Genomic DNA, 25,651 nt, shown 5'->3' with positions numbered 1-25,651 from the left:
ACTGGAACAAAATGCATCTATTTATTTGAATTCATTGTAGCACTTGTGAATAGTAATAGATTTATTTTGGTTCAATTAGGTTCAAATGTAGTACTGTGAAGAACCCTTTAGAATATTTCCCTAAAGCACCATGCCTGTTCATTAAAAACCCTTCATGTTACTGTAAAGAACATTTTTGGAGATAAAAAATTATATGGTCATATTCTTTTTTATGATTAATAACACATTTTTATTTGTATAACAATTAATACCTGGACTGTAAATATACTTTTTTAATGTATTTTGTTGTAATTCAATGTTGGAATTTGTTTAAATATTGTAAATACATTTGGGAAATGATTTATATTAAACAATTATATTATAATTATTATATAATATAATATATATATTTAAAATGATACTATTTTAAGCGTCCAGTTCGTCCTTTTTGGACTCTTTTTTTTTGTTTGTTTTCTTATGTTCTTATTACTGTATGTTCGAAATAAATAAAGTTCATTCATTCATAATGAATGCATAAATCAATAAATCAATAAATAAATACATTAACTACTAACAATTTAAATATTATTGGTAGTGATAATAAAAATGACATATCAATAAAAATAAATAAGTATTTGTAATACTGTAATATGATAGGATGACAATGAAAAATTCCCTCTTAAGGTCTGCCTGGTTGGAATATAGTTTCCCAGTCTTTCCGTGTCTGCAGTGTCAGTCTCGGTTGGCCCATATTCGGTCCACCTTAAATATTTCTGCTCTCGCGTTACAGTGTCACACATACACCGCGACGGGAGCGCGCGGCAGCCGCAGCAGCCCTGTCAAATCACAACGGGGGTGACGCACAGGCGGAGGACTTATATAAATACCCTCCGAGGACTTTTTTTTTAAAGCGTAAAAGTCACGGTATTTGCGGTAAATCGCTGTGGAAATACTTAAACGTCTGGATTATGCAAAGGTGTGTTAGTTAGCCGACGTCTTGCGGGCGTTTGGAGCAACTAAAGTGCACAAAAAGTTAGTTTTTTTTTCAGCTCAGACGCGCACGAGACGCAGCCGAGGACTAAAGGGATTTTACCGTCTTATTTTTCATACATTGTTTTATCGTTTTCTTGCGCTACAAGGGGATGTAAGTCTACAGTTTTGGATCTGTTCACGTGTATATAAAGAACCGGGATAAAACCACTTTATTGTTTTTAGCCCACTTCGTTTGAACTCACCATGCTGGCGAACACGGCGCTTTACGCGGCGAAGAAACGGAAGAAGCCGGTCCAGAAAATGTAAGTAAACAACCATAAACAAACATAAATCACTGTAAAGTTCCGGTAATATTCCCATCATGTCTCATAGTGCTCACTGGGTGCATAATGCGGGTACATAATGCTTTATTGTACTTTCTGATCTTATGGCTTCTATGGTATGTCTTTAATACTCATATGATATTCCTGAAGGCATTCAGAGAGAGACTGCTGACCCTATTGCACTGTCTGGACTTTTATTACTGTAATACTCAACTTTTATACTTTAGTAAAAGTGCTAATACCACTATTTGAAAAAGCACATTGTCACTAGTAAAAGTCCTCCATTCAGATATTACTTAGGTAAAAGTATAATATGGAAAAATGTACTTAAATTTGAACAGGCTCTTTATAGATTATTATTATTGATGCAGTCACATGTAAGATGCACTATTATGTAGTCGCTGGCTGCAATTGAGCTCCTCTTATTAATTTTTTTATGCTTTAGGGGTATGATTTACTGTACAACAATGCATTCATTGTATTTCATATACTCGTAATGCTTTTTTTCTTAAATCATCTCCAAAATAGCTAGTAACTGAAGTCTTTATATAAATGCAATGCAGTGCAATATTTCTGTCTGAAATGTGGAGGAGCACTCGAACTAGAAAGCACAGAATTGGAGCACTCATGTACAAATACCTAAGAGAAAAGACTAGTAAGAAAAAGTCATGCATTGATGATGCAATTATTGCACTAAAATCTGTTTGATGTGTTATTTTATTTCTCAAAAGCATTCATTGATCTCCTATATGTTAACGTTGGTTTAGGTTGTTACAGCTGTGCAAACATCTCTAGAGAGTCAGTCAGTATGCATTACAGCCTGTGCAACATGGTAATATGAGTGTAGTAGGTTATAACTTGTACTCTGTGTTTGCAATAGTAGCTACATTGTCCTAAATCTATAAAGTCTATTTTCCCTGCTGTGGTTATGCAATGTTGGCCAGCCAGACCGAGGTAATGTGGAGTGCTGAAGTCCAACAACACTGCTGGCCTATCCAGCATGGAAAAAAAGAAAACTGTTGCTTCAGTATTATTTAAATCTAATTATACCATCCGAGACAGCTGGGCTTCCCAGACTCATTTGTGCAAATGCTCTTAAACTGTAGGAACTCTTTCTTTTATTTTTTATCTCCCTCAATTTATGAGTAGATGTATTGGATGTGAATTTATTTATACTGACTTTTTGTTTGAGTGTGCTCTGTAGGTGGGGAGGAAACCAGTAGAGAGAGTAAATCCCCACAATAGTAAAATCATCATAACAATTTGATATGAATATATCAATGATTGTTTCTGCTGTTGAAACTGCATCTTATTTTCTCCTGGATTCCCCCTCGAGAACCCCTGGAGGGCCCCAGACCACAACTTGAGAACCACTACTGCATACTGTAGCACCAGAAAATCCTTCTTCAGGGTTGTGTGTACAGTAGGAATGTGCTTGTAATGCGAGGAGCTGCATTTTATTCATGATTGTTAAAACATTGCTTTCATGGTTCTGTTAGGACCCCTTTGTTCATGTTTTCTCTAGCACTGTGATAGAGTTTTTGAGTCTTTGCACTTCTGTGCTGCATCAGAAATAATGTTAATCACAATTTCTCTGTTTCTCAGGACCTTTTAGAACCTTAAGGGATCTCTGGATCTGATTTTGGGAGCCAGTTGTTCCTGTTAGAGCAAATGGAGCAAATTAAGCCAGTGGTTTTCAAGGGTTGTACCATAACAGAACCTTTTTTGGCTCTATAATGAAACTTGAAACAACTTGACAAGAAGCTATTGATCTATACATAAGGTACTATAAAGAACTTCTATGGAGGATTACAAATTACTGACTCCATTGACCCCTGATGTTAGGTAAAGAACCCTTTGGAAGGGTCCAGTGTTTGGTGCAAGACTAAATGTGGCTCAAATGGATCCTTTATTGTTGAAAATAGACCTTTTTTATGCAAGGAACCCTATTATAGTTGGAAAAAGTTCTTTGTAGATCCTTAATGGGGTTTATGTCCTCAAATGTTTTGTTGTTCAGAGAAGGTTGATAGTGCTGTAAAAACTTTAAGGATCTGTTGGTACCATGCTCAAATGGCACCTCATAGAACCTTAATGTTGCTATAATACCTTTTCAAACAGGTTCTGTTGACCACGGTACCTTGTAGACCTTGACATTTTTTGGAGAGGTTTTTAATGCACCATACAAACATTGTTCTTCCAGTGACCTTTGATAGAGTTGTAAATCACAAAACAAAAGTTCAGTATTTTTTGAGTAGTTTTCTCTGGATTTGCATCTTTGTGGTTTCAAGCCAGAAGTACACCTTTAGGAACCCTTTTAAGTATATGAAAGCACTACATACAAGTGTTCTTCTTAGAACAATTTCAGTAGTATAGCACCATGGGAAAATAACTCTTTTTAGATTCTTTTTAGAACGGTTGGAGAGGTTGCTCCAGTAGATTGCTATCGGTGCTGCAGAGAACCTTTGGAGAGACCCAACGTGTGGTCTCAGAAAACCTTTTGTGGTCTTCATTTAAAAAAAGTTTTGTTATTATAAACCATTTGTGGTGCTTCAAAGAACCTCTTAGAGAAGTTCTGCCAAGCATAATGCAGATGGTTCATTATAGACCTGTTGGGGTGCTGTAAAGAACCTTTTTGAGAAGTTTTTTTCAAGCACAATGCTCAGACAGTTTATTATAGATCTTTTGTGGTGCTATCAAGAACTTTTTAGAGAAGTTCTGCCAAACACATTGCTCAAATAGTTAATTTTAGACCCCTTGGGGTTCTATAAAGAACCTTTTGGAATCGTTCAGTCAAGCACAAGGCTCAGGTGGTTTATTATAGACCCTTTTTGGTGCTATAAAGAACCTTTAAGAAAAGTTCTGTCATGCACAATGCTAAAATCGTTCATTGTACACTATTTGTGGTGCTATAAAGAACATTTTAGAGATGTTCTGTCAAGCACCATCCTAGTTTAGTAAAGACCCTTCATGGTGCTGTAAGTACCCTTTTTTCAAAGATGTTCTCTAGGGCAACATGCTTGACCAGTTCCTTTAAGACCCATCATAGCGCTGTATAGAACAGTTTTTAGATGTTCTTGAAAGCACCAGGCTGAAATGGGTTTTCTTAGACCTGTCATGGTGCTGTAAAGAACCCTTTCAGAACATACATAAGAGCTGCTCAGAGCCACACTGTCTTCCTCACAGTGATTTTACCAGTTTGTGATTTTTAACTTTAACAAGCCAGACGGGAGTGTTAACTGCTCCAAACAGAACCACAGGCCCGAGCAGAGAACCACAGTCAGAACCCTGCCAGAACCATGGTTTCAGTGTGTGTGTGGTAGTACCTGCATTAATCATAATCAGGACGTGGAGCGAGAGCTCTCTCACGCGATGTTTCCACGAGGGAGGAGTGAGGGAGGGAGGATGGCGTAATCTGAGACTCGCTGTGTGTTTTTTTTCTCCTCCTCCTCCTCTGACTGCCACAACATACTTTTTCCTGTCTTTCCTTCTGTCTTTCTGGGTGTTTTTTTGGTGGGTTGTTTCTTTCCTCCCTCCCTTAACACAAATTAACATAGTTCTGTGTCACGCAAACTTACATAACTCTGCCATGTTCGCTCGCCTGGTTTTTTAGGAAAAGTTTCTCTCAGGGAGTTTATCTTTCTTTTCTTTTTTGTTTGGGAAATGTTGAGTGAGTTATGAGTGTATGTATGAGAGAGAGAGAGAGAGAGAGAGAGAGAGAGAGACAGTTGAACCCACAGACGGCTCTAGAGGCGGTGTTACCAGTCTACCCTCAGGCAGTTTACCTTTGTGTTTACTCTACGTTGTAAAAGTAGAACATTTAAATTTACGGTGATGCCGGTCTCTGTGTGGGCGAGAAACTCACGTAAGAAACACAGAAAAGTTGACATAGTTTTATAGTTGGCAGAAGTATTTTGAAATCTGTACATTACATCCATGTGATTGCTGAACACGTTTTTGGCATTAACAGCCTCCACTCTTCTGGTTTCAGTCTTTCCACCAGTTGTTGGAGGCTGTCTGCAGGGATTTCAATGCACACAAGAGCATTAGTGATGTTTGGCGATAAGGTGTTCATCTCAAAGGATTTGGATGAGGTTAGGGATGGATCTGGTTCTTAAACAGTAGAATACCCAGATAACTTAAGCTCCCAGTTCAACACTTTGTGGTCAGTTTTGCCACTTTCTGACTCTACAGATGTCTGCAAAGAAAATAAAAAAGTGTATGAACGTGTGGAAAGTATGGATAAATCTGATCATCAACCCGGTCTCACCAATCTGAGTACAAATAGCACAACTTTAGACTTTCAAATTACGTGCATTGCATATGGTAAAATCCAATATTTGCGTTTCTAAAAATAGCCATCCTACCTGTTGCAGGACATCTGAAGGCTACAAAAAAAAAAGGCTGCAGTTTCCCTGAATTTATGCTGCAAAACCAATTCTCTAGGTTTAAGGGAAAAGGTTCCTGGTCAGGCTTTATACAATAACTGTTGATTGAAAGTTTAAACAGTAAATAAATCCATGTAAAGGCTGGAAGTGAAGTAGTTATGACGACAACATGGCTACTGGAAGTCACACAGTTATGTAAAAACATGATTCATGGATTCAACGTTTACTTTTGTTTTCACATGGGACATGAACACCATTCTCCTGGTTGTTATTCTAGGGTTTGTTTGATCTATCCACCAGCCCTCCTGCCCTCTCTAACCGCAACTTTTGTGATTTATACTCTGACTCTGCTCTATAACTACGGCCACTAGAGGGTGCCAATAACTCCAAACATTTACAAGGGAACGGACTGGCGTATCCTAAGCACGCAAAATTGTATTTTGGCGTATGCATTTCACATAATTTGAATGTCTAAAGTGCAGTTGTTATTTGTGTGTTGGGGGCGGGGGAGAAAGAGAATAACAACCATAATAAATGATTGCTGCTCCACATGTCCTGCAAAATTTCAGTGTAAACAACATAAATATTTTTCTGCAATATTTTTTGAGCCTAGAAGAAGTTTTTGCTCTTGGCAATACAAATGTAAGATGCCCTGTAAGTCCACTGCCATGAGTGGGAGTTGAGTGTTTTTGTGTTTTAGCTGAGCTTGATGAGAGAATATTTGGTAAAAAAGATTGGTAAAGCTGGTTTATCTTTATTGTTCTCTGTGAAACTTGCTGTATGTGTGCACATGATGTGGAGAGAGATGCACCCACTCCGATTAAAAGCTCATTAAATGCTACATTGCTTGCCCATTTACTTTATCTAATGTCATTAATGATGTTAAAAAGATTTTTTGATACCTTGAGAAGTTATTTTAAGAGTGCAGGTTTTACACCATTGTCTACGATGCAGAATTTCTATTATTTCCACCGTATTGTTTTTATTAAGCTTCTTACAGCTTCAGATTTTGAATTTGGATTTATTAAAATGCTATTAAACCCAATCCCAAGTTAAGGTCAGAGCTCTGTGCAGGCAACAAACTGTTTCTTTATGCACAAATGTCATTTCAACATCAAGGTGCCACTAAATATAAGCTCAGGCAACTTTTAAAATCCAGTCCTGGCAGATACATGTATTCATGTATTGAAATCAGTATTGAGAGATAAAAAATGGACCCAAAAATCATGATAAACTGCCTCAGACCAAAAGTATATATGTGTGTGGACAGTGGTGTAGTGAAGGTCTTTACGGGGGTCTTCAAGAGGACTTTGACAGCAACATTGGTCAGCTTTATTCTTGATAGAAATGATTGTAATGTGCTTATAGAGATGAAAATGATCAATAGGTAGATTTTCACTTCCCCCCTGTTATGATGGTTTTGAAGTGCTGCAGACTTGATGAACATATTCAAAACACAGAAGAACACAAAAAGTCAGCATTTTTCCACAGTGTTGCTGTGTGTTGACAGTAAAATGTGCACTTGTGACTGTTTATATTCAGCGTTGGCCTGCAACATGAATTCAAGTTGCAGAAACTGGAGCAACTGGAACAAAACTCAGCAGGAATGAAACAGTCAGATGCTGCTGCTGCTGGGTAGATGTTTTGTTTTGGTCAGAGGTCATGCTGATGTGTAGCTGAGCGATTGTTTCTCTTATGACTGACATGTGACGGACATCAGCCTCCCAGCTCTCACTTCCCTGACCATATGACACCAGTAAACATCAACAAACAGCCTTTAAAAAAAAGTATTTATGCTTGTAGGGCTGGGCGATATGGACCAAAAGTCATATCCTGATATATTAAGGCTGAATATCGATATACGATGTATATCCCGATATTTTTATCGCAAAGTGAGAGCAAGTGTTCAGTCAAAATCAAAGCCAAATATGACATCACAAGTAGTTTTATTGAATACTGTATAACAACAACAGGAGTACCGTTTTTTCAATCAAAGCTCCATAAAGTGCACATTTAAATAAAACAATATCTTAAATAAAAATAGCCTATGAAATAAAATAGGCAAAGGAGAAAAGAATATTGAATAATACAATTAACTAAAAAAGACAAACCCTATAAGGCAGCATTTATATATGAAGAAAGAAAAAAAAAGAACTATATCAATATATGCGATATTGGAGCCAGGTTGGACACACTGGAGGAGGTGGTGGAGAGATGCACTGTCAGGATGTTGGAGGCCATCTTGAAATACCCGGATCATCTGCTACACAAAACCTTTATGGACCAAAAACCAGCAGTGGACGGCTCCTCTGTCTCTGTTGCAGGACGGAGAGATTCAAAAGATCCTTCGCTCTTACAGCCATCAGACTGTCTCATTCTAAAAGAGATTCTACCAGACTAACTGAATTTCCCCTCGGCGATAAATAAAGTAATTTTGATTTAGATTTTTTTGATTGATATGGTCTTATTCCATATCACATTAAAAAATATATCGATATATCGCCCAGCTTTACATGCTTGTGTTTTGTGGGTATTTATTTCCTGTGTTTTGGTCGTCGGGGTTGGTTGATAAGGATGTCATTTCTAAATCTTTTGAATCTCTGATTTCGGTGCACGGAGTATAAAACATCTAGCCTGGGTATACCCAGACTGCCCTGCGCGCTCGAATTTGATTTCGAACCTCCAGGCGGTCTGGAAACGAGGCGATTATCTTAGCCCTGTTTTAGGGATCCAATCACAGAGCGGGGAGGGACGGTGAGACGATGACGCGTACTACTCGGCACTTGGAAGCTTTCCTGATCCAACATGGCTGCTGCGGACGCGAAACTCTCTTTAGCTGTAGATGGTGTTTTAAATAGTTTAGAGCGAAAGTTGAAAGGCGAAAGGTCTCTCGGCAGCTCCGCTGTCCCCCGGCTCGTAACGAGATCACCGGTAGCGGGGCTATTAGCGCCGCACGGGCGGTTTCTGCGGCTCGTTGCGCCGAGCCGGTGAGACCGCCGGTCACCGCCGGTGATCTCGCTCCGAATCGGGGGACAGCGGAGCCCCCAGAGACCCGCAGCAGCTTGTTTATTGCCCATAAAATCAGTGGATGTGTGTGGCTGAATGACATGAGGGGGAATAAAGCGTGAAAATAAATCTTGCAGAAAGCGAGAACTGGAGAAGCAAAGCAGCAGCAACACTCTCTCACAGACACACACACAACAAACATCCATCTCTGTTGCTCTACTACGTCATCTGGTATAACTGATCTGATTGGCTAAGAGCTACCTACAGACGCTTTGATAGACATTCTAAGCGTCCAATAAACGGCTCTGGAGGATCGTAAACCACACCTCCTCTACGGAGAAATGCATTGTAGGTGTCCAGACCTAATCTCCAATGAGATTTGGTCTGGTGTTAGCCAGGCTATAAAACATCTGTAATTGCGTTGGGAATCATAAGATATTGTCAAAATATTAAGTCAAGCTATAGTGTTATTTATGGTCGATTTTTTTTAAACTGCATATTACATCTCCAGATGAACATTTTTTCTTTTTTTATCAAATAAGACATTTTTCATTGTTCATCTCAAATAAACATTTTTTTTAATGAGTAAGTTTGAAAACAACATTGCACTTGGCAAAAAAAGGTTAAAGTTTATTTGAGAAGCACCATTTGACAACAAAGACAGAAAATGACGTATAAAGGCAAGTAGAAATATGATTTATGAGGATGAAATGATGACAACGTTGAAATGTTTAAAAAAACACTCTGGTGTCAACTTTCCGAGCCTGATATTGAGTTCTGATACTCTCTCATGCTCTTTTTTTCCTCCCGATCATAACTCCAGCAGTGGAACAAACGCCAACATCGTATTTAGTTTCTTTTGTTCTGCAAAGGTGTCGTTGCCCCGTCGGAGACAAAGTGCCTTTGTGTGAACGCAGGGGAGTGTTTTTTTTTTTTCCAAGTCCAACAAAACCCCACATACTCTCTCTCTCTCTCTCTCTCTCTCTCTCTCTCTCACACACACACACTCACTCATATACACAGTCATATATATATACACACCCCTTCCACGGCAGATTTGGTAGATATAACGAGAAGCAACAACACTGGCTGCTCATTGTTCTTGCAGGGAGTTGTGCCGTCAGGAATGCAGCGATAGCCATCTCGCCTCGATTTCAGATATGTCGTGTTCTGGAGTATTATTGGAAGCAGATGTCTTATTTACAGGAGGGAGGGAAGGGGCGCCTCGTCAGGTCCACATTCTACACATTTACAGTTACAGTTCAGACATTCGGCTCACAACCTTTCCCTTTACACACTTCATGCTTTAACAGTTGGAAAAATGACATTACAAGAAAGGGTTTTACACTGGGAAAGTTTGTAGATTAGTTTTTAACTTCACCTCCATGGTTGTTATATTTAGTCTGAAACTGATATGTTTCACAGTGCGGTTCAGGCATGAGTTGTTCTGCCTGTTAATGTTATTTTTAGAGGTATTTGTTTGACAGTAGATAACCTGTGAAATAGAGCGTCTGCTTATTAAAAACTTCCCCCTCTGTCCCGCATTCCTTCTTTTACCAGACTGGTGGTGGAAGTTTATCTAAATTTCACAAATGTTGCTTTAGAGTTCTCACCAAATGCAAAGCAGATTTTCATAGATCGCATGATTAATTGTGTTTGTTCATGTTATTCATGTGAAGCGCTCCGGTGAAGATAACAATGTTTGTTCCTGCCATTGCTTTACATCATCAAGCATGGCTGAAATAGCAACTGCTGCTGCTTTGTAGCTGTTGTGAAGTTGTCTAGATCAGTGTTGCTATGGTGCTACTACAGCAGTTTGAATCCAAAATAAATCGATTTTAATATGACTTAATTGAATAAAAGGATCAAATGTACACTGGAATGACTACATTTGTCAGGTCTGTCCACGAGACAATGGCGTTACTTTTGGGTTTTATTATGCATGAAGAAGAACACATATGAGAGCAAAACTTTCCACACTGCAATCAAAATGTAGATTCAAGAGCAAAACTACACTGCAATGAAAACTAGTTTGCAATTGTTTTGCTTTTGAATCCATGATCCAATGAGTTTCTGTTTGATTACTTAATAAAGACACAAAAATAACCCCACAAAAGATGGCAAACAAACTTTTTTTTTAAATGCTTATTTTCTGAATGCAGTTTGGATAATTTAGAGCTATACTTTGCATGAGTCTCAACACTTAAAGGCCTTAGTGGCACAGCATGGTGCAAACTCCTTGCTAGAGTTGAAAAGAATATCAGACATTTAGCTCACAACCTAATTTATCAAGATTTTATTAGAACAGTTAACTTGTAAAATCCTACATTTTCTGATAAAACTTTCCCCAGCCAGTCTACTTGAGTATTTCCTTACCACCGTGGTTGTTGTAGTTCATCTGAATGTAGCATATTTCACAACAGACTGACACTGAGTGAGTGGGCTACTTTTTGTTTTTTCCTCTTCATTCTTCTTATCTTCTTATCATTCTTCTATCTTATTTTAGCACTTTTTGATAGCAGAGGTCAGTGAACTCTTTTGGAAGTGATTATACTGTAAAATTTTACTTCAGGATTGCATGTTGGACAGGAAAAAGATTGAAAAATAAAACATCAGCTATTTAAAGTGTTCTGGGCTAAGTCCAATAGTATCCAAAGCACTTTGAAGATAAATATTTTACCAGTTTCAGCTAAAACATAATTTAAAACAAGATGATCACTATATCAGCAATATTTCACACAATAGCAAGAAATGGTGTTTATTTTGCTCCTCATTTATGTTTATATTTGAAGCATAAGACAATACATTTGCCTGCCAGATATTTGCTAATAGGGGCTTCTAAAAACGTAATTACGTTAAACTTCTTTTTTAGTTTTTAATGTCCTTAAATGAACCATTTCCCCTCACTTGTTGGTACGTTTCATGATGCTGTAGTGGATTACGTTTACACATGGAGGTACCAGTAATGATGAGGTGAAAAGGTCACAGTGCCAACAAAGTATGCAATTCTGCAGGTGCACACACACACACACACACACACACACACATACACACACACACACACACACACACTGTTAGCTTCACGTTTGGCCTCACCTGACCTAATAATCCCCAGTGGGGTCTTCAGCAGGAACATCTGAAGACGATTTAAGTTGAGAAGCAGCAGACATGCAGCTGCTCTGTGTGAGACCGACCTGTAACTGGAAGGTCACAGGTTCTATTCCCACAACAAGCAGATGCTCTGCAAAGGTGTTCTTGAGCAACACACCGCAACACGATTTGTTTAGGTTCTAAGGAAGTTCAAATATTTTGTTTTCTGGAAATCTGCAGAAAATATTGTTGCAAAAGAAATGTTGAAAGTTGATTTTGTTGAATCATTTATTTTACACAATTCGGAATAAAATGACTGGAGAAAAAAATGTTTGCTCCACATGCAATACATACTGAACTAATAACATTTTCACAAACTCTCCTGTCCTCTCCACTCTGCTCTGTGTAAACATCCGGCAGTTTTGTTTCTCTGAATTCTTGTCATGTGACTGTTCTCAGCTGAGTCATTCATGGCTTTTATGTTGTTGTTTTTTACAGAATCTAGTTAGTTTTTGCTTTTTTGGTACACATTTTAAATAAAATATGTAGAATGAGAGATTTTTACAAAATATGAATATTTTTTATGTATATTCAAAGATGATCGGAAAGTTATAAGTCCAATGAAGACTGTGTGATACAGATGAAAGCTTCAGGGAAAAGCTTTGAGTTGGGATTGAAATATTGTCAAAGTGGACACTGAACTCTTTTGGCTAAATTCATAATATTTCTATGCGTTTGTGGCAGGATATTTACTGTGAAAGGTAACTAAGATAAAGAAAAATACGAGTTATATTGAATAAAGTTGGAGCATTTTATACCTTATGTTGCAAAATAACTTCACTTCCAGTATTTAATGGTGTCCTTTTGGTGTGAGACTGTGAGACTCTTAGTTTGTCTGAACTGTGTACAGAGTAGGTCAGCTATTGGTTTAAAGACTTATTGTGAAGAGGAAACAAAGTCAGATGCATCAAGATTCGGAAACTTTTTTTTAGTTGAAAGCAGAAGTAAAGATGACTTGTGATAAGAATCATCGAGCAGAACTTGTTTCTATTCTCACATTTTTTCTGATTACCTCAACCCATGTTCCTCACTGGGGATGCAGCTCGTTATTTGTACCATCCAGTAATCTGTCCGTTATTTTTTACATGAATTAATTGGTCTATAAAATGGTGTGAAATCTTTAAAAATGATTTCCAAAGCCAGAAATCTTGTTTTGTCCATGACTCAGAGATACAGTATGCACTTCACTTTCATAGAGGAGTAAAGAAACCAGAAAATAATCACATTTAAGAAGACAGTATTGCAGAATTTGAACTTTTTATTAGATATATAAATAGTTGACAACTAATCGATAACTCCTTGCAGCTCTATTTCTATATAACTGTCTGTCTGTCTGTCTGTCTGTCTGTGATACACAAAAAGGCACCAAAAAAATATATATTAATATTAATTTCCACAGTCTGAGTTGGGGTTTTTTGTCCAGTATATTCACTCATTTTCAAAAAAAAAAAAAATCACTTTAAATGATAGTTTGTTTCCATAATAACATATTTTTTTAATGGAAAATACACAAAAAATGAATTAGCACAGTCTGAACAGGATTAACAATGATCTTTAACCACTACAGAGCTTCATAATACAGCCGCAATAACTCCAGTGGAAACCAGGAAAAATGTCCCAAGTAATGCACAGGGGTTAATAAACCACAGAAGTCTCTTAATTGTTCCTGAGTTGATGAGATGTCAGACTGCGGTTAAAAACTGTACGAATGTGAGCTCCATCAACCTGTGGTGGATCCAGTGACCCAGAGATGTGGGTGTAAATGAGAGTCATGTCCAGGGCCGGTTTGAGGTGTTCCACAGCTTCACACCTTCTCTGGGAAAAGAAAAGCCCCTCTGTGCAGCGAAGGTCTGGTTTGAGTTACACATGAGAAGCGGCCGGGTTTACCGGCGGTCACCAGAGTTCAGTTCCAGATACAGACCTGCTTTCTGCTGCACTGCTCCATCTGATGGCCCAACTGAGCCAGACAGACAAACACACACATTTTAAAAATCACATGCTGCTGCTGAATTAGGACACATACCTGAAGTAATTTGAATAACAGTATTATTTCTTCTTTTTTTTCTTTTTTTTTACTAACAATTGTCTTCTTCCTCTCAATAATGTAGATTTCTCTGTTTTATATCATATTAAACTTGGATAAGAAAATAAAATACATCACTTTATACTTTGAGAAACTGTGATGAACATATTCTACTATATTCTGATTTCTTTACAGACCAAACCACTAGTCAAGAAAATTTGCGGATTTATTTATTATGAAAGTTATGGTTAGTTGCTGCCCTATTTAATGAAGGACCTTTGGAGGAAAGTGCACCAACCAACAGACTAAATGAGTGTCAGTGAAAAATAAATGGAATATATTTATTTATTATTGATTCAGTTCTTTCTCATTTATTTTTTACATTTTACATTTACATTTTACATTCCAAATGTATTTTCTTTTTACACGTATTTAAAAAGTTGTGCAGAAAGAAATGTAGAAAAAAAGTAGAATGAATACATAATCAATTTTATACATTTAAAAATAAATAATTACATTAAAATTGTAGAAATAAATTAATACAGAAGTACCTAAATAAATAATAAAATAAATTAAAAAACATTGAATTTCCATTTATTTTCTGCATTTATTTATATATATTATACAGTCATTCATTTATTTATTTATTCATCCATCTATTTATTTATTTATTTTTATTTCAGTTTTCCTCCTTCATAGCATAAAACACAAAGCAGTGATCACCTAGTCAGCTCTATATACTAAATGTCTGTCCATGCAGCTTATGCATGGACTGCTTAGCTGTATCTGAATATATTTTCAATTAAATTCTTTATGATTAGAGCTTGACTGATATGTGATTGTAGGCAAATTTTTAAAAGGGAAAGAATTCAATATGGCTGGACCTTTTAGTTTCGTGGAACTATATGGGGCCTTTTTTAATCTCATTTAGGAGGAGAAACTCTTTATTTCTCTCACACACTGCGTCCCGACAGAGCAGAGCTGAACACACACAGGTGAGCTGACGATAAACAGGAACAGGTGACGCAAGGCTGCTGTCCTGGTTCCCGGGACAACAGTGGAGGGAGCAGACAGCGTGTTGCTCTGCTCTCCAGAGAGTCCAGGTGGTCCGGGCTCTGTAGTTTTCCACTCTGCAAACCTTTTAATCCTGTGATGAAAAAAGTCTAAAAATTAGGCACTTTTAATATTATATATTGCACAGTATGAAGGATGCAAAATGACAAATGATGATAAATAAATAAATGTAGAGATAAAGAACTAAATAGATCAATAAATGAAAAAAAAAACCAGGAAATTCTTTCTTTATGTAGTCAGTTTTTTCCACATTTATTTTTTTCATTTCCACATTTTTATTTTTTATTTTTTTTACATTTATTTATTCGTTTATTTCCACATTTTGAAATTGTCGGCTGACAAAAGTCGTACAGAAATAAATTAATAAATGTAGAAATTACATTTAAAAATAAATAATTCAACTACATTTGGAAATGTAAAAGTAAATGTGGAAATTAAGTAAATACATGAAAAGTTTAGAAATAAATGAATTCAGAATCACCTAAATAAATGATCAAATAAAAGTTAAAAAAATGTATAGAATTTCCATTTATTTATTTATTTTTTTAATATATTGTTTTTATTTATTTATACATTTATTTATTTATTAATTAATTAATTAATTAATTATTTTATTCATCTATTTATTTATTCTTATATCATTTTCCCTTCTTTATAGCACAGGTATTACCTGTTTATAATGGGAGTTTACAGTTGAGTACCATAAAATAATTCCAGAAGAAAAAGAGTGGAGGTTAAACATGATGGAAATATTTTATTGAATGTTTTTTTAATGTATGTTAATTTGGTTCCAGCTTCAAAAATGTGAACTTTGTCTGTTTTCTTTGTCTTGAAACTGTATACTGGCGTCCATGTGTTGCAGTGGTGCGTGATGGACACGGCACCACAGGTTTATTGACCATTCGTTGTATTTAAATTTGCATAAAAACAACTTGAACTCATTTAGCATAAAGCTTGTTTGTAACACTTGTCATGATGTTTGATTTGACTTCTAATGGAGTCAAACTTTTCTGTCCTTGTGTCTCTACGATTGTCTTTTTTAACCCTGTGTTTAATTCTAAATTAAAAAGACAGTTTGCAGAATCAAACCATTAAATTATAGCCATTTGGATAAAATGTTTAGGAATAATTGGTCAACACTGAGCAGTTTTTGCTTGTGTTTGAACATCTTTCTTTCTGTATCCGTAGACCCAAACCACCACCTCCCGATGGCGCCAAGTCCAACCCGTCCAAACGCCACCGCGACCGGCTCAACGGTGAGCTGGACAAGCTCACCAGCCTTCTGCCTTTCACCGAGGAGGTCAGGGCTCGGCTGGACAAGCTGTCGGTGCTCCGCCTCAGCGTCGGCTACCTGAAGGTCAAGAGCTTCTTCAACGGTCAGTGTCAAAAGTGTTTTCTAATGTCAGAAATATAGAAACCTTGAAAACAAAAGACATTCCTTAAGTCATGACAGAACATTTACAGTCAGATATTTAGCCCCTGGTATGGGATCAGAAGTCATATCACTACTGGAAAATAGGGCTGGGCGATATGGACCAAAAGTCATATCACGATATATTTAGACTAAATATTGATATATCCTGATATTTTTATCGCAAAGTGAGAGCAAATGTTCAGTTAAAGCCAAATATGACATATCACAAGTAGTTTTATTGAAAACATTTATGGAGGTGAACATAAATACTGTATTACAACAGTAGTACCTTTTTATAAAAAAAATCAAAGCTCCATAAACTGCACAGTTAAATGAGAAAAATATCTTAAATAAAAGTCGCAGCTTTCCTCGAGCAAGGATCACAATGCAAATTTGAACTATATCGATATATGCAATATGGTCTAATTCCATATCACATTTGAAACTATATCGATATATCTTTTATATCGATTTTTGATTTAGAATTTAAATTGCAACACTCTTTCTACTCCTTCCATGCAACGGACGATTTTCTTTCACTTTCATCATATTTGTAGATTGACCATCTGCGAGCCAAGAAAAAACATTAAGTTGCTATTTAAAACCTCTTATCTAAAGTTTCCTTGATTGTCATTTATTCAAACATACAACTAAAAGTTCAACATATCTTGCAGTACTTGAAAAAACCTCTTTTGTGTCTAAAAGAAAACATTTCCCCTTCTTTTCTTTTAGGTTTTAGAATGGGAGAATATATTTGTTTGTGTACTAGAAACCAAGTTCATGGAAACTAAATTAGACGAAACCTATCAAACACACTGTGAGTTCGAGGAAAACAGTTTATTTATGAGCCTTTTTAACCAGCTTTAGTCTCATTGAGTCCCTAAACATGACAGAAGCCTGGATACAAACATCCTGCATGTATTTATCTGAGATACTAGTCTTAATGTACAGTTGAAACTGGAAGTAGATCATTTATTAAATTGACTAAAGGACAAATGTTGAGACTGCAAACTTTTATTCACACTTTGAGTTGAAGCTTAAGCAACAATTTGCTAATCTTGTATGGTTAACAAGCAGTCCATCGTTGTGTTTGTTTTCGAAATGTCACTGTAATCTCCATGACGACGACAGTGACAGTTCAGATAAAGAAATAAATAAGGATTTGTTTTGCAAGAGCAAAAATGAGGAGGAATGTTACCCTCTAACCTCCTTTAATGGACAGCTTTTACCGTCTCAGTCGATTAGTTCAGTAGTTCTCAACCTTTTTGAGTCGCGACCCCCAATTTAACATGCATGTTGTCCGCGACCCCCGCTCACTGAACAAAATCTCACACGCACAGTTCAGATCACCCAAAAAAGAAACAAAATGACCACAAAAAGACACAAAATGGCTAAAAAAAGACACAAAATGACCAAAAAAGAAAACAAAATGACCAAAAAAAGACACAAAATTACCAAAAAAGACACTAATTGAGCAAAAAAGACACAAAATGACCAAAAAACGACACAAAATGACCCAAATAATAAATTAAATGACCAAAAAAAGACACCAAATTACCAAAAAAAAGACACAAAATGAGCAAAAAAAGACACAAAATGGCTAAAAAAAGACACAAAATGACCAAAAAGGAAAACAAAATGACCAAAAAAAGACACAAAATTACCAAAAAAGACACAAAATGAGCAAAAAATACACAAAATTACCAAAAAAAGACACAAAGTGACCCAAAAAATAAATTAAATGACCAAAAAAAAACAAAATGGCTAAAAAAAGATACAAAACGACCAAAAAAGACACAAAATGACCAAAAAAGACATTAAATGACCAAAAAGACTAAAACACATGAACACTTTAACACAGTGGAGACAGAGCTGACTTCCAAAATGATTTGGCGACCCCCAGAAATCATCTCGCGACCCCAATTGGGGTCGGGACCCCAAGGTTGAGAATAGCTGGATTAGTTATTAAAACAATAAGTGAATTCTGACCCATTTCTGTCAGCTTGCAGCTCAGTGAGGTTATTTCAGTTTCCAGCAGCTTCCTCATATTGTTCTGCAGCAATTACACCCAGACAGCCTGAGAGACGAGGTTCCTATTTACAGTAAAGGGCGGCGGGGGCGTGTGGTCGTCACCAGCTCAGAGGCTATATCAGTGCAGGACTGTGAAATTTGGCCCTTCTGGCTTACCGTATATTTGGAGCTGACCTCGTCTTCAAAAGGAGGTGTGAAGTGGAAGGAAAAGAGGCGAGCCTGCCGTACACCTGCTCAGCGCTGCAGGCTAGAAGACTCATGAGCACATGAATGTTCAGAGTGTGTGAATGTGCAGCGAGCAAATACCAGACGGTACACATGTTCTGTGTGTTTCTAGAAAAGCCTAAAGGGAAATATTACGATTATCTAACAGCTATTAAGTAAAAATGCCAGAAATTGTCTGGCTGTATGATCCCAAAGTGTTTTAGGTTTGTTTTTAACTCTTTGTTGGACAAAATTAGCATTTAGTTGTCTTCTTGTTGTCTTTTTTTTGGCTTATAGAATAAATTATCATTGCATAGATGCACCTGTATAGCCCTTGTGAATATGCACTACGGTTGAAACAACAACAAAAATCATAGGAGAAGTGAAATAGAGGTTAAGAAGCTTAATGCAATGTTCTTCCTCCCAGAAATTAAGAATCAAAACATATATAAAAGGATAATCCCGACATTATGTCCTAATAATCTGTATCAGAGCCCTGACTGATTTTGCAGACTGATTCAGATTCTGATTTCGGAGAGGGAAAAACATTCACCAATTAATTAAAAAAGGCCTTTTCTATGGAGATTTTGCACTCATTTTGCAAAGTGTATGCAATGCAAATGCACCTTAAAAGGCTGTTTTCTTAATCCAATAACTCTAGTAAAGAATATTTAACATTTTGCACATGACTTTACTTCATATCACCCAATTCTAGAAATGTAAACTACTAAACTAAATATCTCTAAATGTGTAGAACAAACTGTTTATGTTACCAAACACATTTCCAATGCTGCTGTGCATTAAGGGCTACATTTTAAAATAAATAAATAGGACACTTATCTGATAATTTCAACTTCAGCTATAATTGACACAAGCTCCCAGCAGAAAGCAGTAAACAAGGCAATCAGAGCTCCGATCCAACAGGAACGTCTAGTGAGGAGGTGATATATCACCAATCCTGAGTCCTGGAATAATAAAACCGCTCTAGCGTTCACTTTATTGGCTTGAAATTAAGGCCTTCGTTGCTGGAATCAATGGAAGTTTTTGTTCCTGAACTGGCTGCAGAGTGAGCCAGAAATCTCAGCCGCTGGCGAGTAATCAATGAGTCATTGGCGTTGACTAACAGCCCTATCAACCCCCCTGCAGACATTTTATGGTCCACCGTAAAAAAAAAAAAACTGACTTATTGCCTCCTTAATATGTGCGTATCTGTAGAAACAGTGTGTTCTTAAGTGCTCTCATCAAAACAAAGTCGAATTTCAGTCTTCTCGTTCCAACAGCCGTGACCTGTTGCCAAAGGAAACAGACAGCAGAGCCTGTTGCTTTGGAGTCATCAATTATTTGGCAGCGATGGTCACTTAGTGCCGGCGGAACAAATGCGTTTGGAGGCAGCGCCGGGAGTCTGGTTTCTCTCAAACTACTCCGTCAGAGAGACGCAAGGCTGTGGGTTCTCGCAGCTTCACTCAGCGCTTTAAGTTTAAAAGAAGATCAGAAGAGAGTTTGCATGAGATGCTTTTTTATTTTTTTATTTTCTTTAATGAATATATTCAGTTTGGACTGTTTTCTGCAAAAAAAACAAAACTTTGAAGAAGTTTTCTCCAGCTTTTATTATAAGATCACTGGTAGGAAGAGCAACATATACAGTACAGGCCAAAAGTTTGGACACACCTTCTCATTCAATGTTTTTCCTTTATTTTCATGACTATTTACATTGTAGATTCATCAAAACTATTAATGAACACATGTGGAATTATGTACTTAATAAAAAAGTGTGAAATAACTGAAAACATGTCTTATATTCTAGTAAGCAAAGGGTGGTTACTTTGAGGAATCTAAAATACAAGACATGTTTTCAGTTATTTCACACTTTTTTTGTTAAGTACATAATTCCATATGTGTTCATTCATAGTTTTGATGCCTTCAGTGAGAATCTACAATGTAAATAGTCATGAAAATAAAGAAAAACACATTGAATGAGATGGGTGTGTCCAAACTTTTGGCCTGTACTGTACATTATTTGAACAAACATTAAAAAAACAACATGATTTTTGGCTTATGTGGCCGTTATAACAAAATGAACTTAAAGAGACACTTAACACCTCATTTTATTTTTGAACACGCCCCTTGAGCATCATAAAAAATGCATTCAAACCCAGACACACACTGTAAAAAGTGCAGTAAAGTGACTCGTATTGAAGCCTGTTAGTTTATCAAAATCTGTATGTACGTAGTTGACAACTGTCAAATGCAATCAGGAAATAAAGTACAATTATTATTATTATATTTCAACAACATTTATTGCCAGTTTTCACAATGAACTGCAGGGAATATTGAAAGCACTCCTGTCTTAAATATTCAACAGCTTTTACAACTCCTGTATTAAACACTTTCTCTTGTCCAGTGAGAGGTGTGAGCTTGAGTTTGTCCTGCCAGGACAATATTTTTTTATTAATGTCGACCCAGAATCCAAGCTTTAAGGGAACATTTGTTCAGACGGGAAATGAATGTGTTTGGATTCTGGTGCATCGGTCATATTGGGCTCTTCGATTGTTTATTGTCTGTGCCCTCAGTTTGAGTTTGAGTCTGTTTTTGCTCTGAAAATGTGTGCTTTGTCTAGTGGTGGCCCACATCGGCACATTTAATCAACGCCGCTGTCTCGGAACATGTGAAACAGACTGGTTTTGAACTGGCCGTGGGAAGAATGAACATATAAGAGTCGTTTTCATTGTCTCTTTTTAGAGCACGCCATGTGAAACGACATGTTAAATCTCTGATTGTTGTCTCCTGTCTTGTCTCTCCCCTGCGTGTTAATGAGGTTTCAGGTTTAACTAGTCAGTGTAGTCAAGGTCAGACATTCAACGGGACGTATTATAGAAGAAAAATACATTTTTGTTCAAATTATCTGAGGAATTCTAGTTAGTCAATGCTTGTTATTGTGAGCCTCGTTAGCAAAATTTTGTCTCACGATGTCTGGATCAAGGTTATTATATATATTATATTATTATAATATATATTATTATTTAACGAAAACTAACGAAATAACGAAAACTAGAATTGAAAAAACATTTTCGTTAACTGAAATAGAAATAAAAACTAGAGTTTTTACAAAAACGATAACTAACTGAAACTGTATTGCGTGGTTACAAAACTAACTAAAACTAACTAAAATTATAGTGAAAATGTCCTTAGTTTTCGTTTTTGTCAACTTTTTTCATTCATAATTCAGTGTTTCTATTTGAACATGCAACACATGGTAAATATGTTTACTGAGACTGGGATGTCTACTCTCCAACCAAAATTCAAAATACCTGGAACTGTCAGAGTTAATAACCTTATTGGGGCTGAGATGGATAAACCAAAGGAAATAAAGGAAACATTTATTATGACCACTTTGAATATCGCACCCAACATATAGCCCATTACAAAAAAACTAAAACTAACACTAAAACTAATAAAAACTAAACTAAAACTAGAAAACTCACTCTAAAAACCAACTAAAACTAACTGAATTTGAAAACAAAAATTCACAACGAAATTAAAACTAAAACTAATGAAAAATCCAAAACTATTATAACCTTGGTCTGGATACATGATTCCATCACGATATGATTCCTGACAGACAATAAGTTATCATATTTAATAATTGCCCAGTTCTAATCTTAGTTTGTCTTATTACAGCTTTGCCCTTTAACCACTAGACAGTATTTCTGTTATTGATTGTACCGCCCCATAGATCATCAATGATTAGATGAAGCAACATATTCTATAACAGCTATTGAGAACACACACATACACAGACTCCTGCACCACCCCCAGCTCCTCCTCCGCCCATGTCTTGGCCGATGATCCGTCACTCTCCCTCCCACCGAGCCACACCCATTTCCTGTGGCGGCCCCTGTAGCACCCCGGGGCCCCTTTTCCTTCAACTGTTCTGCCTTTTCCTCTTCTGCTCCTCCGTCTGAAGTTCACAGCTCCTTGGCCCTCCGCCTCCCCCTCCACCTCAAACAAACGCTGCAGGACTCCAGTTTGTTGTTACAGCAGGGAGGCCTGTTCGCACGGCAGGCCTGCACCGGGACAACTCAGGGCTTTATGCATTCATGAAAGTCTCCAACACACACCCACACTTAAAGGTCCCCCAATTTTACTTCTTCTCTCCTGCTTCAAAGGGCTTTCGGTGCATGCATCAGACTGCATTTGAAGTGCATTGTGGTGCATGTTATTATCCACATTCGAGGCTTGTTTTTATTGTATTTTAAAAGTCCTCATTACTGTTGCTTTTTGAGGTTTTTCATCATGTAATGACATGTTTGTTTGTCCACCTTGAGATGAATCCAGAGAGCTCTGTCTGCTTGACTGAAACCAGTTGTTCCTTCATTTCCTCGTTCCTCTTTATCATTCTTGATTATCTTTATAGTTGCATTAGCGTTTGTCTGAAGACAAGGCTGTGCGTCCTGCTCCTGAGCTGGTTATTAGTATAATTATATTAAGGTAAATGATTTATAGGTGTGTAAAAGACTTCTCCAGGGTACGAGTCATAGGCTGGTGCATGCTCCAGCCTAATAATTATCATAATAATACTGATTCTCCGTGCATTATTTCTAGCTCTGTACTTCTCTCTTTCTCTCCTGCTAATCGCTAATTGTGATAATAAATCTTTTTTTGTGTAAGCAGCTTTTAAACATCAAAGTGTATAAAGCACTTAAACAGTCAAATAAAAAGCAGACATCAAAGTCAGGAAATGATTGAAAGTGGAGAGGGCACCACAAGGCAAAAGCACAAAGACAAGGGCAAAAATAATAGTGAAAACGATAAAATAAGAGACATCATGTAACAACGCGTCCATAAAATTAGGTTTTTACAAGGTGATTTCAAAAGGTTATGCTGATACTGACGCAACACAGCTGCTCAAGTCAAGATCAGTTTTCTTTCACACGAGGCGAAACCCAAGTTTAAAATGAACAAAGTGCAGCTTTAATACGCAAAACACAACATTCATAAATCAGAGAGACAGTGTGAGAGTATATCAGTAATGTTGATGTGTTTTACCAAACAAGAGACCTTCATGTAACATTATAGTCACAACTTTGTTGGTAAACTTATTTTCATTTTAATATCTGTCTCTTTTTGTAGTCTGAGCCTACTTTCCCAAAACCAAAAGATATTCAATTTACAATGATAAAAAACACATAAAAGCTGTAAAGTCACAAAATTTTGCAGCTTTTCACTATTTACATAAATGATCAGACAATTACACGATTGTTGCAGATCATTTTTTCTTATTTATTATTATTTTTCTTTTTCTTGCTTTTCTTTTTTTTTCATAAATAGTTCAGTTTTATGTTCTTGTCTTTTCTGTAGATGTGCTGGGTACAGTGTATTAAACTCAGTACTTTTAACGTGACCCCGACCAATATGAGACTTTTGAGACTGATGTTGATATTGATTTTAGAGGGGAAAATTGATCAATTACCAATATGGTGGCCGATAAAAAAATGTTTAAGCTGGAATGAAAATAGACCATTTTTTATGTGGGTTGTGCCCCGATTTTACGCCACTCTGCAAATGCACCCAAATGCACTTTCTCAAACATAAAACTGGAGTAAATAATATTTCACATTGTTATCTCTTGTCAGCTACTTTTGTAAATGATAACTGAGAAAATAAAGAATAAATAGGAATAATATAAATAGCTAATAAACATCATTACTGTTCATTTTCTGTCAGTTGCTGACTATTAAAAAAAAAATGAACAGCCAACACCATTTTTAAATCATGCCAAGCAACATTTTCCGCACTGTATATTGTGTAAAAAAAAGTTTTCATCATCGGACAGCATATAGACAGATACCAATATTTACATTTACATTTTACATTTAGTCATTTAGCATTAGCATAGCTTTTATCCAAAGCAACTTACAGGAAGAATAAATACAAACAATGAAGGTATAGTGCCAAAAGAGCTATTAGTGCATCAATAAGTGCTAGTGACAAATATGCCTTTGATAGTACAGGAAGTGGCTTTGATATTCTTAGCCCCTGAGACGAGACTGATCTTTTCCAACGTTGGTATCTGTGAAACAATTTCCATGCAGAAGTCTAACATGTGGACGTATGCCAAATTTAGATGTTGATTCACAGTTTTTAGTTCGAACAATGGTCTGAAAAACTGTAAGTAGTGCATAGTGGCGGGGAAAACAAGCACTGCACCATTACCACTTTTGTAATTTCCCAAATCACAGACATGAAGATCTCCTTTGTTAGCGCTGCTCTGTGCTGCTGTGTGTGGCCTCTGTGCAGGCCAGACGCTGATGCCAGCAGGAGTTTCTCAATTAGATTATTCTTCATGAGGAATTCGGACGAACCACAAGACCTCCAGGGCTGAGAAAGCCTGGTGTTTGCCAACAAAGACATGCATCCTCCACTGTCATTTTAACACAAGCCAACCTTTTTATCTGCCGTGATAAAGACGTGTAAAAGAGAACAATGGGACCTCTAAATGGATTGATATTTACAAAAGCTGCCAAACCTTAATGCACTGAGATGCATAGTTGAGAAATTGAGAAAATTGTTACAAAGTGATTTATGTTTTAAGCACAGAAACCCGTTCATGGAGAGCTTTGAAAAAGGCAGATTGAGGAGTAAAATGTATCAAGATACAGCGGTGGAAAGTAACTAAGTACATTTACTCAAGTACAGTACTTGAGTACAATTTTGAGGTACTTGTACTTTACTTGAGTATTTCCATTTTATGTAACTTTATACTTCTACTCCACTACATTTTGAGGCAAATATTGTACTTTTTACTCCACGACATTTACGTTACGTTACTTTTCAGGCCGAGATTTAACATAAAAAATAAAAAAAATTAAAGAGATTCGACCTCATAACAGTATATTAAGTACTTAAAATGGACCCTATGTTGATCATATTAAATGCTGCTTACATAAATGCATCATAATATTAATCCAATAATATATTTTGAATATATAAAACAATCTGAGTGGGTTCATTCTGTATAACAAGTACTTTTACTTTTGACACTTTAAGTACATTTTGATGCTGATACTTT

The 25,651-nt window shown here is 36.6% G+C and overlaps 1 protein-coding gene across 1 annotated transcript in view; it reads left to right on the top strand.

Moving 5' to 3' along the window:
* Positions 1–844: 844 nt before the first annotated feature.
* LOC131962954 (aryl hydrocarbon receptor-like) overlaps positions 845–25,651 on the top strand; it is an 82,371-nt gene continuing 57,564 nt past the window's right edge. Inside the window, exons 1-2 of the mRNA XM_059328067.1 lie at positions 845–1,274; positions 16,122–16,309. Of these exons, the coding sequence (XP_059184050.1) occupies positions 1,216–1,274; positions 16,122–16,309 (247 nt within the window). The 5' untranslated portion in view covers positions 845–1,215. The remainder of the gene's footprint in view (positions 1,275–16,121; positions 16,310–25,651) is intronic.

Source organism: Centropristis striata, chromosome 24 (assembly GCF_030273125.1).
Source record: "Centropristis striata isolate RG_2023a ecotype Rhode Island chromosome 24, C.striata_1.0, whole genome shotgun sequence".
Classification (NCBI taxonomy): Eukaryota; Metazoa; Chordata; class Actinopteri; order Perciformes; family Serranidae; genus Centropristis; species Centropristis striata.
Note: the sequence above shows the minus strand (reverse complement) of the source record. Positions and strands in the feature narration are given on the sequence as shown.